Here is a 17,823-nt window from a genome sequence, read left to right as displayed (position 1 = left end):
CACAAACAGGTACAATAGATAGTCACACATCAGATCTTATATTTAAGAACCTAGTTAAAACACAAAATCTGGGTGACTTTTACATTTTCCCCTTTTATGCACCACAAGTGTATCAGGAAAAAGAAGGTTTCTCATTGATATTAAAGGACAAATAATGGGCAACACTCCACCCAGTACACATTAACATGCTAGTTGCAAAAACATTGAAGACTAGATTTAATTTTGAGGATGCATCCTTTAATACAGTGGTTCCAAAAACAGGGGTTGGGGCCACCAAAGGTGTCAAACTGAGGCTGCAGTGGTTTCTGCAGTTTCTGGTCTAAATAAATAATGGTCTAAATAAATAATGGTCTAAATATCAGAAAACAATGAAGAATGGCCATTACAATCAATCTTACAATTACAATCTTTACATTTTGTCTGAGCAACAGTCAAAATCTGATATTGTGGAAAAGAAGTAAAAACAGCAAATCGTCACATTGGAAAAGCTAGAAATAAAAACTACATGACGTTTCTGCTTGAGAAATTACAGCAGTAAGTAATAAACTAACAAAATTGTTCCTTGTTGATGGACTAATCAATTAAAAGACTAATCATTTAAGGTCTAATCAACTTTGTGGCCATAGTCTGTCATTAGGGGCCACAAGCCAAAAGGTTGGGAACCACTGCTTTAGCATACAAGCCAGGACCTGTATAGCTCACTAATTAGAGCATGCCTGACTAATTTAAACAACGTGTTTAGATACAGGAGAACATGCCTTTATTGATTTTTGTCTTAAACCTATAAAAACTTGGTCTTAACGTGGTTGAGATACAGGCTTCTGCTTTGAATTCTATTGTTTGTAAGATTATTAAATTAATTTGGATATAATGATATTCATTCTGCTACTGGTACTTCAGTGCAAATCCGGATCTATGTAATATAACCCAATAATAACCCAGACTATACCAAGATGCTAAACCATTGCTATTTTGATGTGAGTGGAATATATCCATGTTCAGTTTTTTATCTGTATGACATGATCCATATAAAACATTCCTATTGTAACAAATCTTAAAGCATTTTTGAAAGATATAAGATCAATATGAAAGAATGTTAAGACCACGATATAAAATGGCAGTACGGAAAAACTAATAATATCAGATGTCTTAACACTGAGAGAAATGGCAAAAAAATGCACTACATTCATAAGTCATGGACCCAAAACACTGATCAACTGTAAAACCCAAGTCAATCCAATTTGGGGCTGTAATTGTCAAACAGAAACTCGAGGACTGATAAAGTACAGAAACTCGAGGACTGATAAAGTGCAGAAAACTGTTGGTGAGAGAGGTAGACAAGTTAACCATAATGAAAGTAATGTATTTTCCACTTAAACAAACACTCTTAAAGTTCATACAACAGCAAACAGTGTCTCTTGGCAAACAGCTTAAGAGGCAGCGCTCTAGTCCAGATACTCAACGAGCACTCTGGGAAACTTGATGAATGAAGACCCTTATCAGGTTGCGTGTGCAGGTTGTGGAGCATCACTCTGTTTGTGGTCCCTCTCCCTGAAAAAGCTCCTTTGCTCATTGATGGCTTTCTGTAGAAGGGCAGTATTAACACCATCAACACAGTTCAGCACACGGGCACGGACCATCACACCAACCCCTGTAAGACAAGAAGATACAGATAAATATTTAATATTTACATGATGTATACCGGATAATACTATTTTTTACATGTGGAAATACTACTTTCGGATAGCCAGTCAGTTTCTTGTTCGTCCGATACTGTATGTGGACCCAAGAGAAACAAGAAACGGCTGTTTGGTAATCCTAATAAATTATTCACCAGTCATAACAGATCAGAAAGTCTTTCCTTACCTTTAGCATTTTCTATCTCGCCCAGAACAATGTACTGGGCCCCAATGATGGGGTTAAAGGGCTCCACAAACATGGTGTGGATGACCACATGGTGCTCTTTTGAAGCATGCTGAGCTGACAGTGTGGCCTCGGAAACCTCAGGATCATAGCAGGCAAGTCTGGAGAAACACGTTCATGTCCAAGTCAATATTTTTATGTTTTTTAAGGTGTATTACATTTTATAACCTGGGGAAGTCATACTGACAGTGGTTTCACCTTGGTGGATAATAAAGTTGTATTGTATTCTAATATATGCAGTAATAATAACAAAAGAACATTGTTTGGTTGGTGAACTTTTGTTTAAGTGACAATTACAGCATAATAATAAATGCTAAAAGGTTGTGTAACAGTAGCACAAAAAGAGAAGAGTTATGGAATCAGGAAAGTAAGCCAGTTACACATCAGATGTAACAATCAGTCAATTCATTATTCTATCAATCTGTTTAGCCACTATAAGCTAACTGTCATACCAGAGCAAGAAAGGCTGTATCGGCAATCGATCGAATCGAATATGAATTCAACTTTTAATTTAATTAAGAAGAATTTGTTTTTCTTCTTTCAGAAGTTACATAGTTTCACTTTAAGTATAGTTTTGACAAACGTGTGTACACAAACCACTGTTTATATTCCCATAAAGTATAAATGGTCTTGTATAAACCGAATACGTTGCATAATATTAATGTTGTCTTTCAGTGACATCAAACCCGATGTGTTGTGAGTCACAAACAAAACTAAACAAAACTAAACCTACCTGCCAAATACTCTTACTGACTCTCCTTCCTGCACTGCTCCAGAGTTTATTTCCCAGGGGAACTGGAAGACTGCAGCTGCAGGAAGCATCCTGGTAAAGATGAAAATAACAGTGTTAAACACAGTGCACTAACGTTACTTTAGTACAGTGAGTGAAGTGTTCAGACTGTTTATAGTGAGGTGTTGAGGAAGGCTGGTTACTACCGGGTTACAGGTCACATGACTCGTTAGTCTCCGCCTGTGCCGACCTTTCTGCGGCTGCGCCAAGAGGAGGCCGTTTGAAGAGGACCCGTCAGGTTTTTGGTTTCCAGAGGTTATACAACACCATTCCCATTATACTTTTTCACAAGATATTATTTTTTAACTCAGCTATAGAGCCATGAATCCTGATATTATGAAAGAGCGGCAAAATGCCACTTTTGACGTCGAGAAACTGACGTATATTTTGGACGGGGGCCCAGAAAAGACCAAAAGAAGGCGAGAAATTGGTGAGTTTGAAATGTCTTCTTTGCCTGACGATTATTGTGCTTGTACCTTAAAACGTGACATATGCTGATGATGATGAGGGATATTTGGTAAGAAACGAGTATAACTAGTGGAGAGAGAGGAGCTTGTGTCGACGCTTGCGGTCGTTACGGTCCAGTTGTCCGGAACTGAACCAAACTTTTACTGTATTTAAAAGTCTATGTCACACAACGTCCATTTAAGCTGCTATTTGTAAAGACAGGTATGTTAGGGTCGTTTGGTATGTTGCAAAGGTGAATTCGGCTTTCGTGTCTTTTAGCAAACATCTTTACAATAGTTGATTAAAGTGATGTTAGTGTTGGCTACCTGTGGACTTTTAGGTAGGCAGCAGAGAACAACACACACTGTCTGAATCAGTGTGGAAGGAATTTAAAAGTAATTCAGGTCAAAATTGAAGACTATATATGTGTGTGCAAATGCATTCTGAAATTTGTCAGTGTGCACACATTTGAAAATGTGTTACATGAAACTTTTTTCATACATCTCATTTTCTATGTCTGTATACATTCTTAAATCAGCATGCATTTGTAAATTACTGTGGCCTCAAATAATGATTATTTTCATTATTCATTATTGATTAATCTGGGTATTTTCTCAAGTAACCAATTCACCTTTTTCACTTTAAAATGTATAAAAGAAAAGTTGAAATGAATGTCCATCACAATTTCCAGGAGTCCAGGATGACATCTTCAACTGTTTTGTTTTGTCTAACAGTCCAAAACCTGAAGACATTTCATTTATAACTTTAGGAAAATGAGCACACCAGTAAATAATCACACTTTTTCTTAAAAAAAAGGACTCAAAACAATTAATTGATTATCAGAATAGTTTTAGATTACTTCTGTCCATTGCATTGACTTATCAATTATCGAGTCATTGTTTCAGTTCTAAAAATCTGTGTCATGTTGCTTTGGCAAGATAAAAGTGACTAAATTCATGGTCTGGACCCTTTGAAAGACATGGCCCACGAGGTCTGTCCCTCAGAGACACTGAGGGCTCTGCTAAACCTAAACTTCTTCCCAAATGAGACAATCTAGCCTCAAAGCGACAGTATACTATATATATACAGTATCCGTTGACTTGAAAAGTCAATTATTTCCAAATTTTTTCACAAGGAAGTTAAACACAAATGGGCAAAAACTGCTCTAAGTTGAGTCAAGTTCACGATAGAGTGCATTTTTGACTTGTGTAACATTTGCTGAGGATTGCAAACACAAGTATTCTCCAAATTCTGACAAAAGATGGCTTCCTTTCTCGACACTGGCCTCGCATGTCTTCGGTGGAGACTGCAGGACTTATCCCCTCCATTGTGACACAGTTTTTGAAGTAATGCTGCCTTGATAATGCATGGGTGTACTGTATGCGGGCCAGTAATCTTATGCTTCCAGTCAGCTCACAGAAGCCTTTGTACACATTTTCACACACGGGTAGACACATTTTGCAAATGTCCAGTTAAGCATTGATAATATGTAGGTCTTGACTTTTACTTCCAGTTGTATAAACCACAGCAGCTGTATGGACTAAAAGATACATTTCTGATCTAATTTCCACTATCTACTGTAGAGTCAATGGTTCTCAGCGACCCGGACTTTCAGGAGGAGGACCCAAACTTCCTGTCCCGCAGTGAGCGCTATGACCAGGCTGTTAGAAAAAGTGCTCAAATGATCCTGAAGCTCAGAGAGTATGGCATTGCAGACCCAGAGGAGATCTACTGCTATAAGAAGTATGTGGTAACGGAGTCGACATGTGAGGCCAACTGGTTTTCATACTGTAGATCCAGATAGATCGACGTAATTGCAAGCCTGTGGGAGAGCAGTGCACACACAGTCAAATCTTCTGTTAGGAGGAGTAAATAAACATGGAGCTGCTTAAGTAACTCAGGCACACAAGGAGTGTAAGATTGTAATCATTTGTGCATGCTTACCCGTTGTTCAGGGAAGTATTATTTTATACTTACTGACGTGCGTTTTACATAAAGAAAAAGATTATGATCTCTGTCACATATAGTACTGTCAGGATCAAGTCTGTGGAATTTATATTTATTTAAATTGCACATAATGTATGTGGTTAAAACGTTACACAATTTGGCTTTAATCCCATCACACCCTTTATGGCAGTAATCAAATAACATACCTGGATTGTTTGTTAACCGACTTTTAATGTACAAAATTACCACTGTTACTTTCAAATACCAAAGGTTGTCATCATGTTATAGCTTTAGCTCCATTATATGAGCGCAGTCATTCATTGGTGGACTATTAAAGCAAAAGTATTGTGCTTTATTCTCCACATTGTATTTTTAATTGTAAGTCTTTATTTCACAAATGGGCCCCAATGGGTGGAAGTAACTGTAGCAAACAACTTGATTTACAAATGGTGGTAGTACAGAATCCAAAGAATCATTTAGATTTGTCTTTAGGGCAAATGTGTAATATAAGTCAGTGTAGCTGTATGTGACCCTGAAGCAAACAAAGTCAGGTGGAGCAAAGTTCATCATACGATTATAACTGTGTCAGAGGGTGTGCAAGAGGTTTTCATAGCTTTCACCAGTTCAAGGGTCCCTGACTCAGTTAAAATCTAGTTTAGTAGTATTTATTTATTTTGGTCAAACTTTCAGTGTGCTTTGTTTCTGCACTCCCAAGCTTTCTGCCAGCCTGTTTATTGTATATTATGCAGTCCACATTCAGATCATCATATTGATTGTGGCTGCTTTAAAAAGGATAGACATGGATCACATATCTATTGTACTTGCTCTCTTTGACAAGTGAATGATTGTAGGGCAGGCGGTCAATGGAAAACCTACAGTCATGTATGTCGCAATAGTGATTTGATACGTTTCCAGATAGAATCCCTAAAAGGCAATGTAAATAAGAAAGATATACAGCCATGTCATCCAGTTCGAATGATGAAGAACCTCAACCGGAGACTTTTTATCTTACTGGTTCAACCACTGAATTTGACTGAATACTAAACTACATTTTTAAGATGACAGAGGACCATGTCCAAACAAAAAACTAAAGTGTAGATAAATCTCAGCCATAAAAAAAACTAACTGTCTTGCAAACAGCAAATACATCAGTTGCATTTTGAATAATAGCAAGTCTGTTGTGTATCCTATACCTTCCCTTCTTCACCCAGTATGGTTAGAGGCAACCATCATGAGGCCATGGGGCTACACTTTGTCATGTTCCTCCCAACCCTGTACAGCCAGTGCAACCCTCAGCAGGCCAGGAAATGGTTACCTGTGGCAGAGTCCTTCCAAGTTGTGGGCACGTATGCCCAAACTGAGATGGGTCACGGTCAGTCCTCGACTTAGCCCTTACCTTATTTACTTGTTTAAAGCCCTCAGACACAATCTCACTGTGCTGTACTTAAAAAGCACAAAATGGCATTTGTGTTTTTTTTTAAATGTTAAGCCAAAATTATATTTGCTGCAGGAAAAGAGGCAAGTTTGTAAAGTACCAGGTGTAGGTCTGGTGATTTCTTGTATATGTTTGACAGATCTAAATCATGTAGAAAAGTCAAAAGTAGTTGCATGTGGGTCCTGACAATTGTACTCATGTGTGACATTTCGTACTAACAAGAGATGGTACTTTGTGACTAGATAATAGATGTAACTGCGCTATTAACATCGCTCAACTAGTAGCTGTCCCTTACACCTTCAGGATTAAAATAAAATTAGTTTAGTCTCATCTCATCCAAAACATATTCCCCTCAACATTGGGTAGTTCTACTGCTTTCCTACTCACAACTCTCTCATTTCCCCTTTATGTAATGATAATGCACTGATAATGAACTTTGTGTGCATTTTGATTGCTTGTGTCTTGATTGCTTTGTAAATGATTAACTAAGTTTGCATCTTTTTGAATCAGTAATTAAGTCTTGATTATCTAGCCTGTCCTTGGTTTGGATGTTGAGATCCTCTGCTGTCTGAATTAGCAGGTAGTGGCGTAGACTGGGACATTTTTCTGTCCTTGTTATGCAATCTTACATCAAAAGCAAGAGAGCCTACATTATGTGCAGCAGAAATACGTGGTCTGGGAGCCACAATGAGGCTGAGTTCTAGCTCCTGAATGTCTCTTTGTAATCTGAGAGGCCGAAAAATCTGTGGTGAGAGAGAATGTAGGCCAAGCCAGCTATTGTTTGTTGCCTTGTTGTTACAAAGCCAAGTGGATGTTATTATGAATTTGTGCATCATCTGTGCAAAGCTACCCTGAAAGTTTAGAACTGATGGCCCTGTCTCTAATGAACAATTTGTTCATGTAAGGGAACATGTAACCTAATGTGCCCATGGCCACTTTCCCAGGGCTGCAGCTAATGGTTATTTTCATCATCAATTCATCTGATGCCTGTAATTATGAGTGCAAATGCAAACCTGTTTCTGATTGGTATACAGCAACACATACTCTGGCGTTGAATTTTGTTAGCCAAATAATCACTATAGGCACATTGTGTATTTCAAGTGAAAAAGTAAAACTAACTATTTACATGTAAGCCAAAGGGTCGCCCTAATCCAGAGATCTGGAGAGAGAGTGAGAGAGAAGGTCAAACGTGGCCAACATGGCCAACATGCCACAATTACTGACTGCCTGTGCACAACGCAGGAGGAGAGGGAGAGACTGCAGTGCTGTTGGTTAAGAGAGAGCCGTTGACTGTGCTTACTCTGAGCAGCATGCATGGGAATTAATATAATATACTGGAATCTATTTCTTGGCTTGGTCTGAATAAGTCGCTAAGAGCGTCTGGAAAGTAATTTAGCGTCGCCAGGTTGGCAACTCTGGCCTCCCTGATTGATTCTGTGTGTAAGTGTGCTTCATATAGCGCTCATGCCAGTGCAACCTCTAATTTTTCGATATTGAACACCTAATAATTAAAATGATACTGGCTAAGGCTGGCTATGTACTGAAGAGAGATTTAAATGGAATTTAAATAAGTTTCAATCCAAATTATGACCTTATGATCAAATCAGCAGTTCGTGTGCATTCAGATGTGCATGATATGCTTACAAGGTGATTTAATTTGTCTTTGTCACTTCCACCCTTACTGCTTGCTTGCACAAACTTCTTTATCTCTTCTTCTTTTTGTTCTTCTCTCTTTTCCTTGACAATAAACCATATCAATTCTTTCCCATAATTCCTCCTGTGGGTTTTCTGTCCTCATCCATCTGCACGTACACTGGGTTTACACTTTCTATCTCCTTCCCTTCCCTTTCTTCATTACCACCTGCTTTTCTTGTCCGTTTACCCCTGTGCTGCGTGGCCTAGGTGTGTGCACCCCGACAGGCCAGAGCCCTTGGATCTCCATCTGGGGATGTTCCTGCCCACACTGCTCAACCAGGCTACCCCACAGCAAATGGACCGTTTCTTCATGCCTGCCTGGAACCTAGAGATTGTCGGCACCTACGCTCAGACTGAGATGGGCCACGGTAAAATGAACAGAGCAGCCCAAAATATCAGGCCTGTTTAAGGCCTGTCAGTAGACAGGGATCAGTTGGCTGTTTCATCATTGCCATTGCCAGTAGACACCAAAATTGTGTAGTAATAATAATGTTTACTAATGCTAGTTTCCTAATATGTAGTTATACTAATTTTCCATTAATAATTATCTGAGAAAGATTGTTTTTTTTTTCTGGCATGCCAGTTTTTTTAAGCTGTCCTTATTTTGCTGCAATTTATTTTTGGCGGAAAATAGTTCATTCATTTAAGTAGGGAAAGCGACACAAGTGGACAAACAGGATGTAAACAAATCCCAAAGTCTAACTGAATTTTCTAAGCTGCTTCAGGTTAACATGATAGTGAATGCAAACAAAATATACATTGATTGATTTCAAAATTAGATTTCCCAGTTACTTTCATGCCTATCTCTGGAATCCCTGCTCCCTGATCTCAAGCACTCTATAGCCCTCCAAGAACTAAACTTAACCAACTTTCTTGCTCTCCTACTAACCCCTTTTATGTGTTTTTAACAGAACTGTTTTATTTATTTACAATCGTAGATTATTTTATGTTTGCAGACGAGTATAGCAATAATATAGATGCAAATTCCAAGTCCATCTCACAAACGGCATGCCGTAGACAAAGCATGAATTATTTTATCCTAAAATATGATTGTTACATATGTTTTTAGATCTGTCAAACCTCAACAAAGTTCACTGCTTTGCTTATCTATGTTGACTTCATCCATTTTATTTTCATTGAAAAGAGTTCAGAAACATATTTATATATCAAACTGTAGTGGGCTAAACATGTTTCTTTGATCCATTATCCTGTTTGTTGTTTTGAGATATCTTTTGTTGACTGTATGATTCATGTATTCAAGTATTATAATGTGTTTGATTGATCTAATCATCTGTCATATCACTTGTCGCTTACAATGTCAGTTGTAAACATGCTTTACAGATTCATGTCTCACTGCTGTCACTGAGTAACCATTCATTTTGGTTTTTCAACTTTGTACTCTGTATGTATGTGTTCCCTGTCTATGTGTTTGGTGTGCTTTGATCTGTTGTGTCTCTCTAGGCACTCACCTCAGAGGGCTGGAGACCACAGCCACATATGATCCAGCCACTCAGGAGTTTGTCTTAAACAGCCCCACAATCAGCTCCATCAAATGGTGGCCTGGAGGACGTAAGTACATTCAGGCTGTGATGTCTCTGCAGTGTTAGGACTGTTAGCAACTTAGCAGCCTGGAATTGACCTAACAGCAGAATCCCTATGTGTATAAATAAGGAATTGAATGATGAATTTGATGAAAGATTATTTGATTTAATATTTTCCTGCGTTTTTTCAGAACAAACTAGTTTCAACCCTCTCTCTCGTTCTCTTTCTAGTTGGAAAGACCTCCAACCATGCCATAGTTCTAGCCCAGCTTTACACTCAGGGAAACTGCCACGGTCTGCATGCTTTCATCGTACCCATCCGCGACATGAACACACATGTACCCCTACCAGGTAACTACCGGCTGTGATGTCTGTGAATGTGTTGCTTGTGGTAAAGTCAGCCCTCATTTACTTACTTGTCTCTGCATCCCTTTTTCTATCTGTATCATTCTTTCTCACACCCCTGTTTACTTGCTCTTTTTTTTCTCTCTCTCTCTTAGGTATTGTGGTTGGAGATATTGGCCCCAAGTTTGGCTTTAGTGAAGTTGACAACGGCTTCCTGAAACTAGAGAATGTTCGAATCCCACGGGAGAACATGCTGATGAAATACGCCAAGGTAATGTGACACCAATTGATTTGATGGGGGGTCCAGGAAAAGACTTGTTTAAGTTGATTACTACCGTCGTTTTTTGGTTATTCTGAGTTTTTGGTTTTTGGAGGAAATTTGTGACGTTCGAGTGTAATTGCACTTCATGCCTACACCACGCTTGGAAAGGGAGTGTGAGATGCAGTCTGCTACTACACTGCTAGAAGCCACTAAATCCTACACACTGGTCCTTTAAGCAACAACCTGCACAACTGTGTTTTGTTTACCAAATAGGGAAGTTGTTGCATTGTATTCTTAAGTTATGTGTCCTAGACACAAAACACTATGGTTAATATAAATAAAGATCTACAAATACCACCAAATGTCTTATCAATACAGGACATAATCTACCTTTCTTTCTGAACTTCTGTTTAGCTTACCCTCGTTTATAGGAATGGATGGACAAAATAATACAAACACCTGTCAGTATAATGTGGTATGATTCAACAGCACCACAAACTACATTTTCCAAAATAACATTTAAGTTGAATCAACATCTCAAAAACTGAACATTATAACTTTAGTAAAGGCAGGATTCATTCCAGACACCATTACTTTTACTTAGGTGTACCTAGGGAACTGAGTGTATATGTTTCATTCAGAGTGGGACTTGAAGCTCTGAAGCATCAGCAATTAAACTGAACTGTACTTAAACTTGAACTGTAGTATTAACTAATATAAAATACTATAAGAAAAAGAACACTGTAGTATGAAAACACAATTAAAACAAAAGAAACATCTGCAACAAGAATTTTTAACACTAAGGAGAGATTATACCTCTGGCTTTTTGCCTCGTGCCTTGAATGTTTGTTTATAAAGTGTTTGCAGTGGAGCAAGTGTTGTTTTTCCGGTTTGTGTGACTATCTTGTGATACAGTGAGCAAAGATTATTGAATGCATTTACAGTTTTGCTGCATCTAAAGGGGGGCTGTTTTTTCAGTTACACCTTCAGTTCCTTAGATTGAATTTACAGTGTCACACACCTGCTTCACTTGTTTCTTCAAGGACAGTGTGTAAGATTTCCCAATAAGAATGACTCTGTCTCTCCACTAGGTGGAGCCAGATGGAACCTATGTGAAACCACCAAGTGCCAAGCTGACCTACGGCACCATGGTGTTCATCCGCTCCATGATCGTAGGCGAGTCAGCTCGAGCCCTCGCCAAATCCTGCACCATCGCCATCCGATACAGTTCTGTTCGTCACCAGTCTGAAATCCGGCCAGGGTCAGTCAGTACAAATGAGTGCATAAAGGCACTTCAGCAAACAGATATACACGTGTTGCATAACCCATACAAGCTGCAAGTACAAACAAACACATGCTTAAGGTCATGCATGCACAACCAGTTGACAGGGTGTGTGTCCTGTGTGTTTCTGTCCCACAGAGAGCCAGAGCCCCAGATCCTCGACTACCAGACGCAGCAGTACAAGCTGTTCCCTCTGCTAGCTATGGCCTATGGCTTCACTTTTGTTGGCCAGTATATGAGTCAAACCTACCAACGCATCAGTGGAGACATCAACGAGGGCGACTTCAGTGAACTGCCTGAGGTACTGACATAAACATGTAGCATGTGATCTAAGCTTAATGATGACTGACTGAGGATGATGATCACCCTCTTTGCCCTCCAATTTACAGCTTCATGCCCTGTCTGCGGGTCTGAAGGCCTTTACTACTTGGGAAACCAACTCTGCCATTGAGGTGTGTCGCATGTCATGTGGTGGCCACGGCTACTCTCGCAGCAGCGCCCTGCCAGATATTTATGTCAATTTCACCCCTACATGCACCTACGAGGGAGAGAACACAGTCATGATGCTGCAGACTGCAAGGTACATGTCACACACAAATGACCACAAATGTGACAAGTTCACAGCCAAGTTCTCCACCCAATTCTGACACAAACACACACTAGAAATGTCTTTGCTTCAAGATCGAGACAGAGACAAAAATAGACACATGTAGTCATAAACATGCGCCCACTCAGCAGCCCTACCATCCCACAAATGCAGAGGACACACCCACACTTAACAGCAAAAACAAACACTGGTTACATTGAATATCCCTAAATGATAGCTGTTGTGGTTTTATATCACCAGTACTGTAAAGGTCAACCTGTTATGTTGTATGTTTTGTTTTAAAGGGATATTGCTTCGCAAGAATGTGCAAACAGTTAATGAAATGTACAGTGCTCAGTGAGCTTGTACCTGAACCTGGACTACACAAAACATTTAATTTGGTGTTAGTAAAAAAAAAAACTAGGATAACAACAGGTTAGAATGGCTGTTGAATGTTTAGTTTCTTAATTTTGTCATACAGTCAAGAAATGAATTGGAACAGAAAGAAATGCCGATTGTTTTTCTTAACAGTACCACAAGAAATACTGCATTTGGGCACGGCTGATTTCCAAGATTGTAGACACAAATAGTTCACTAGCTACCTCAAGCACCCACAGTTAATTTTTTAACACTCCTCAACTTTTGCCTATGCAGATACCTGGTGAAGAGCTACCAACGGGCCAAGGCAGGCCAGCAGCTGAGCGGCACTGTGTCATACCTGAATGAAGCAGAGCACCAGAGGGTCCAGCCCCAGCCCGTCGCTGCCAGGCCAACCGTGGTCGACATAAACGACCTGGCTAGCCTGGTGGAGGTCTACAAACTACGAGCTGCCATGTAAGAGACAGGAGTAGTGGAGACAGTGACCTCGTTGGTTGGACAATGACAATTATGTATTCATTTCAGGTTTAGCCATTGAAAGCCGTGATCATGAGCTTTATTTTATACATTTTCATTGCACACATTTTTTATTTACGCTGTGAAACATAAATTATCCTTAGTCAGGGTACTGCTGCTATGACCCATCGACTCTTAGCTCATGGTTGCATGTAATGGGGCCATTTGTGTATCTGAAATTTGCCTCTCAGTGTTTGGATACTGGATATTCGCTAAATACCTACATTGTAAATTTAAAGAGGAGGGATACATTTTGACACACTGTCTGCTGTTAAGTTATCTCAGGTCTTGGTGTTGGCCAGAGCTTCTGGTGTCAACATCAATCACCCTGATAGTCCAATCAGTTTCAGTGTCTGCCCAAACCAGCTGTTCTCTCATTTTTACCATATTTCTGCCTTTGTCCTTTTCACTGTCTGACGTAATGTGCTCCCCTGATCACATCCCTGCATACTGTCAGCCTTAGTCATCTAAATTCATTTGGCAGTCAGTGTCAGCTGTGTGATGAGCACGAAAAGTGGCTAAGCCTGTCTAGTGGGGGGAGACACAATGTGGCCTGCCAGTTCAGACATTAGAGGGATAAAAGGCAATGGAGAATTGTGGGTTAGCAATCTTTTCTTCTGTGTTTCTGAAGAGGCTCACTTCAAAACTTGAGATATATATCTTTAAAGAAATATAGATTTCATTGATGATAATCAATTTGTAAAAAAAGACAATCTCATTTCATCATCAGCCTCTGTTGTACTTAAAAGCCAAAGTTAAACTGAATATAAAGTGTCTTCATTTCTTTTAATTAACTTAAATTTTGACGGCTTGGGTTGATGTGTGTCTGTAGTCTAGTAGCGCTGGCAGCTAAGAGCATCCAGCAGGAGTTGCAGCGCAGGAAGAGCCCGGAGGACGCCTGGAACAACAGTGCTATTGACCTGGTCAGAGCCTCAGATGTAAGTTCACTTACTGTGTTCTACATTCTCTCTACATTCTGCAGTGGCATTTATTGACATTTCCTCGAGTTTATGTGCTCAGTATTAAAGATAATTTATTTTCAGGCTTGGGGAGTAATGGATTGCATGCAACATAGTTACCTAATTGGGATTTAAAAAAAAACATTTCAAAATAATAACAATGTATTACCATGCACATGCGCAGTGAGCACACATTACAACACGATTCTGACTGTGCTATTCTGGTGTCAAGTGAAACCATTTCACTGTGAGGAAATTTCTACATTATCCTGTCATTAAAGTAGAAAAGGGAAATGACATTACAGTTACAGTGTTAGTTCTGCCTTCCAGCTGTGAAAATATTCTCTAAGCTGCTGCCTGAATTTGCTTCATGAAAAGTTTTTCTATTTTAAATACACTGAGCAGAGGAAGCATTTTTGATGCTGAAATCTTGGTTTCATATTATTTTATAAGGTTATGTTGTTCTGTTGTCATATAGAATACAGATATTTTCAGATATACAGATATTCTCTAACAGAAAGTATTCAAGTTATGTTACTTTAATATTGTAAAACAGATTTGGTTACTGACTACAGAAGATAAGACAGACTTTATTGATCCCACACTAGGGAAATTCACTAATTAGTAATTAGTAATATAATATTTCAGTTTTTAAAATAACCCTCCAACCCTGATTATATTAAGGAGAAAAATCTTTCAGTGCCATGCATTATTTGTTCTAGGTAAATTATATTTTTGATCATTTGGTATTAAGGCATTTTATCATCACGAGAAAGTTTAGAGTTTCCAGGCCCAAAATGTCATTCTGATGCAACTTAAAGTCAAATTTTCTTTCTTTTTCTTTTAACATGTCCTGATTGTTTTTTTCTCCAGGCCCACTGTCACTACGTTGTAGTGAAGTTATTTACTGACAAACTGGGGGAGATTGGTGACACAGCCATACACTCAGTGATGTCAACCCTGGCTCTGCTCTACGCCCTGCATGGCATCACAAAGAACTCTGGAGACTTCCTACAGGTCAGGAAAGTCATAACACATAGAAACAATATAGTCCTTATTGCAGGTGTTAACTGACACACTGTGCTCCAGTTATTTGCTTACTCTCTGTGGTTTTGGTCTGTCAGTTTCACTGTCTGCTTCCATATGAAAGAACAGCGGCCTCAATTGCCTCTTTGTCTCGGCGCTATCAAAATGGAGTCTTCGTGTGTTGGATGTGTATGCCTTGTTAGTCTTCTGCTGTTTAAATAAAGCAATTTAAAAAATGTTTTGCTTTTAAATTAAAAATTAGGTCAGAACAACCTTCTGTCTCTACTGTTTCCTCACTGTCCAGGCAATTGAGTGAGATCCAGCAGCATGTCTTCATCTACATCTTTATCTGTTTTTATTTCAGGCTGGACTGCTGAATGTGCCCCAGGTGCTACAGATTTCTATTCGTATCAAGGAGCTGCTGTCTCAGCTGAGGCCCAACGCTGTGGCACTGGTAGATTCCTTTGACCTCCATGACAAGAAGCTGAATTCAGTCCTGGGACGATATGATGGGAACGTCTATGAGCACATGTTCGAGTGGGCTCGCCGCTCACCCCTAAACGCCACAGAGGTCAGTCAGGGTGACACGGGTGAAATAATGCTAGTGTCATGGCACACGTAGCACCGATATAGGGTTTTGTTGTTAGGTCAAAAGGATTTAATTACGACTAAGCCTTACGGTCGTACAAGCTACCAACAGGCCAAGACATACACTAAACACCAGCAACAAGAAAAGGATGCAGGGTGCTTACTGAACCCCACGAGAGTCTAAAATGTTACTCTTTCTGTTGATCTGCAGCACACTGCTCTCATGCATCCATATCACTACCCTCCTTCCTGAGAATCTGCCCTGTGAGATTAGATCCACCCTTTTGAAGCTTGGTGACCAGTTAAAAATAACAAATGACATGTTCTGTTGAAGTGTGTAACTAATCTTTTTAGTTTCTCAATCTGTTTGTTATATCTATTGGTGACAGAAGCACTTTAATATGACAGGGGCAGTAGTTTTAAAAAGTGAAGGTTGTATCTGTTGGAATTATGACACCATTACTCTTTTGGTATATAATAAAAAACATTAGTTACAGTTAAATTTAGATGAATGTATGTAGTGACATGAAAGTTTTTTGTGACTGGGATGTACTACACTGAGACAGTCCAGATAGGGTCACATTAAGTTGATCAGTCACTTGCAGAAATGAAAGATGAAGTGTCATAAACGGCTTTTTTGATTCACCCAAGCTTCCACTATTGAGCACTGTGTGGCCAACCACAATCATTTGGGATCAGAGGATGCTCATAACAGAACAAAATATGCAGCTGCAAATACTACCTTACACAGATGTGGAGGAGACTGTGCGTGTGATTGCATAAGCATGTATTTTTTCCCCAGGTCTTGCTCATTATTTCTGTGTAACAAAGGCTCTTTTTTTCATCCCCAGGTCCATGAATCCTTCCACAAGTACCTGAAGCCTTTGCGGTCCAAACTGTGAGCTACACCTTGCACATTGATTCCTGGCTGTGACCCTTCATCTGTGTGCATACAGGCACAAATGTCACAGTATTCTATCAACCCCATGACGGTCTTCATACCCCATCAGCTGGTATTTACCAGTCTGAAGGAATTTAGCCTTCCCTACTTTAGTCTCTCTATATGTGGTTAAGTTGAACACCACAATCAACCTCTTTAAAGGCCATGGTAAACTGTAAGATTTTGTAGGAATGTAGACGGCAAGCTTATGCTCTCAGGTGACGTGGAAATCAGAGTTGGCTGCGAACAGGGGGTTGGACGACCTAAAACAATCCGAAGAATCTTATTAATGAGGGGAATGGAAACGAAACAAGGAATGCAAATTATATCTAGAAATCTCTAATAAAGTCATTATTTTGAGCCCCAAAAGTAGTTTTAAGAATATTGAAGTAATTAAGTACAGTTTTAGTTTTATTTCTGTAGAGAAATTCGATTGTAAAGCTGATTAGTATTTCACTTTCTGCTGAGTGCCTGATGACTCCTCTGTGTGAGCCAGTCAAAATAAAAATTGCCATTTTTTCTAACGAGAAGAGAATGTTATTATGAATGTGTTTTATGTTGGGAACAGACAACAGCAAAATCTGTTTTGGTTGTTTCCCCTGACTACAAGGACCAACGTGGTTTAAAGATACTGTGCTGTTTGTTATAATTGTTAAGAGGCATTCATTCATCTATGATCTTTTAGCAATTGCTGTTGGCTTTAAGAAAGTATTGCACAGTGTTGATGCAACTTTTCTCTTCTAGTTGCTCTATCCCTGTCCCACCACCTGTCACATATCTTGCTGTATTTGAATGATCCACGTCACAGATACTAATAGTGTGTAGGTTGCATACTTAACTGTACACTGATAGAAGCTGAACTCAACAGTGAGCAGAGAGACACTGTATGTGAGGCAATCACTTGGTGGTTTGAGGAGATTTGTTCCAGATTCTTAATTTTCTGAGAAAATTAGCTCACTCTTTTTTTTTTTAATCATGTATGGTGGTTCTCTATTAAGCTTTGTTTGATCATTAGAATGAATGGTTACACTATTATGTGTGTCCACAAGCTTTGCATATGTCAAGTGTGTAAAAAGGCCACATGTGCACTGCATATGTGAATAAGTACCCTCCCTCCCTCCCTGCTGTGTGGGGTTGAGATATATACAGTCCCTGACAAAAGT

The 17,823-nt window shown here is 39.3% G+C and overlaps 2 protein-coding genes across 3 annotated transcripts; one reads left to right on the top strand and one right to left on the bottom strand.

Annotated features, from left to right (window-relative positions):
• Positions 1-40: 40 nt before the first annotated feature.
• Positions 41-2,876, bottom strand: ten1 (TEN1 subunit of CST complex). The gene is made up of 3 exons (XM_035660667.1): positions 2,657-2,876; positions 1,867-2,024; positions 41-1,651 (listed from the first exon to the last, which is right to left on the bottom strand). Exons 1-3 carry the CDS (start codon positions 2,743-2,745, stop codon positions 1,500-1,502), a joined length of 399 nt encoding a protein of 132 aa, XP_035516560.1. The 5' UTR covers positions 2,746-2,876; the 3' UTR covers positions 41-1,499.
• A 47-nt stretch (positions 2,877-2,923) lies between these two features.
• Positions 2,924-17,823, top strand: acox1 (acyl-CoA oxidase 1, palmitoyl; the record flags this gene model as incomplete). 2 transcript variants are annotated; one of them, XM_035660658.1, is given in 14 exon segments in its annotated part: positions 2,924-3,143; positions 4,744-4,903; positions 8,445-8,605; positions 9,699-9,806; positions 10,010-10,129; positions 10,279-10,394; positions 11,477-11,646; positions 11,806-11,968; positions 12,057-12,247; positions 12,908-13,087; positions 13,980-14,085; positions 14,980-15,123; positions 15,497-15,703; positions 16,572-17,823. In XM_035660658.1, coding segments are annotated over 14 exon segments (1,986 nt in total). In that variant the 5' UTR covers positions 2,924-3,034.

This window comes from Morone saxatilis, unplaced genomic scaffold, assembly GCF_004916995.1.
Source record: "Morone saxatilis isolate NCDOM2014 unplaced genomic scaffold, NCSU_SB_2.0 Contig17, whole genome shotgun sequence".
Classification (NCBI taxonomy): domain Eukaryota; kingdom Metazoa; phylum Chordata; class Actinopteri; family Moronidae; genus Morone; species Morone saxatilis.
The sequence above is the reverse complement of the archived record's forward strand: the minus strand, read 5'-3'. Positions and strand labels throughout refer to the sequence as shown.

Coding starts and splice junctions, on each gene's coding strand:
- ten1 (XM_035660667.1), bottom strand. CDS start 2,745: ATGCTTCCTGCAGCTGCAGTCTTCCAGTTCCCCTGGGAAATAAACTCT. Junction 2,025..2,656: donor TCAGTAAGAGTATTTGGCAG/GTAGGTTTAGTT, acceptor GTGTTTCTCCAG/ACTTGCCTGCTATGATCCTG. Junction 1,652..1,866: donor CGAGATAGAAAATGCTAAAG/GTAAGGAAAGAC, acceptor CTTGTCTTACAG/GGGTTGGTGTGATGGTCCGT.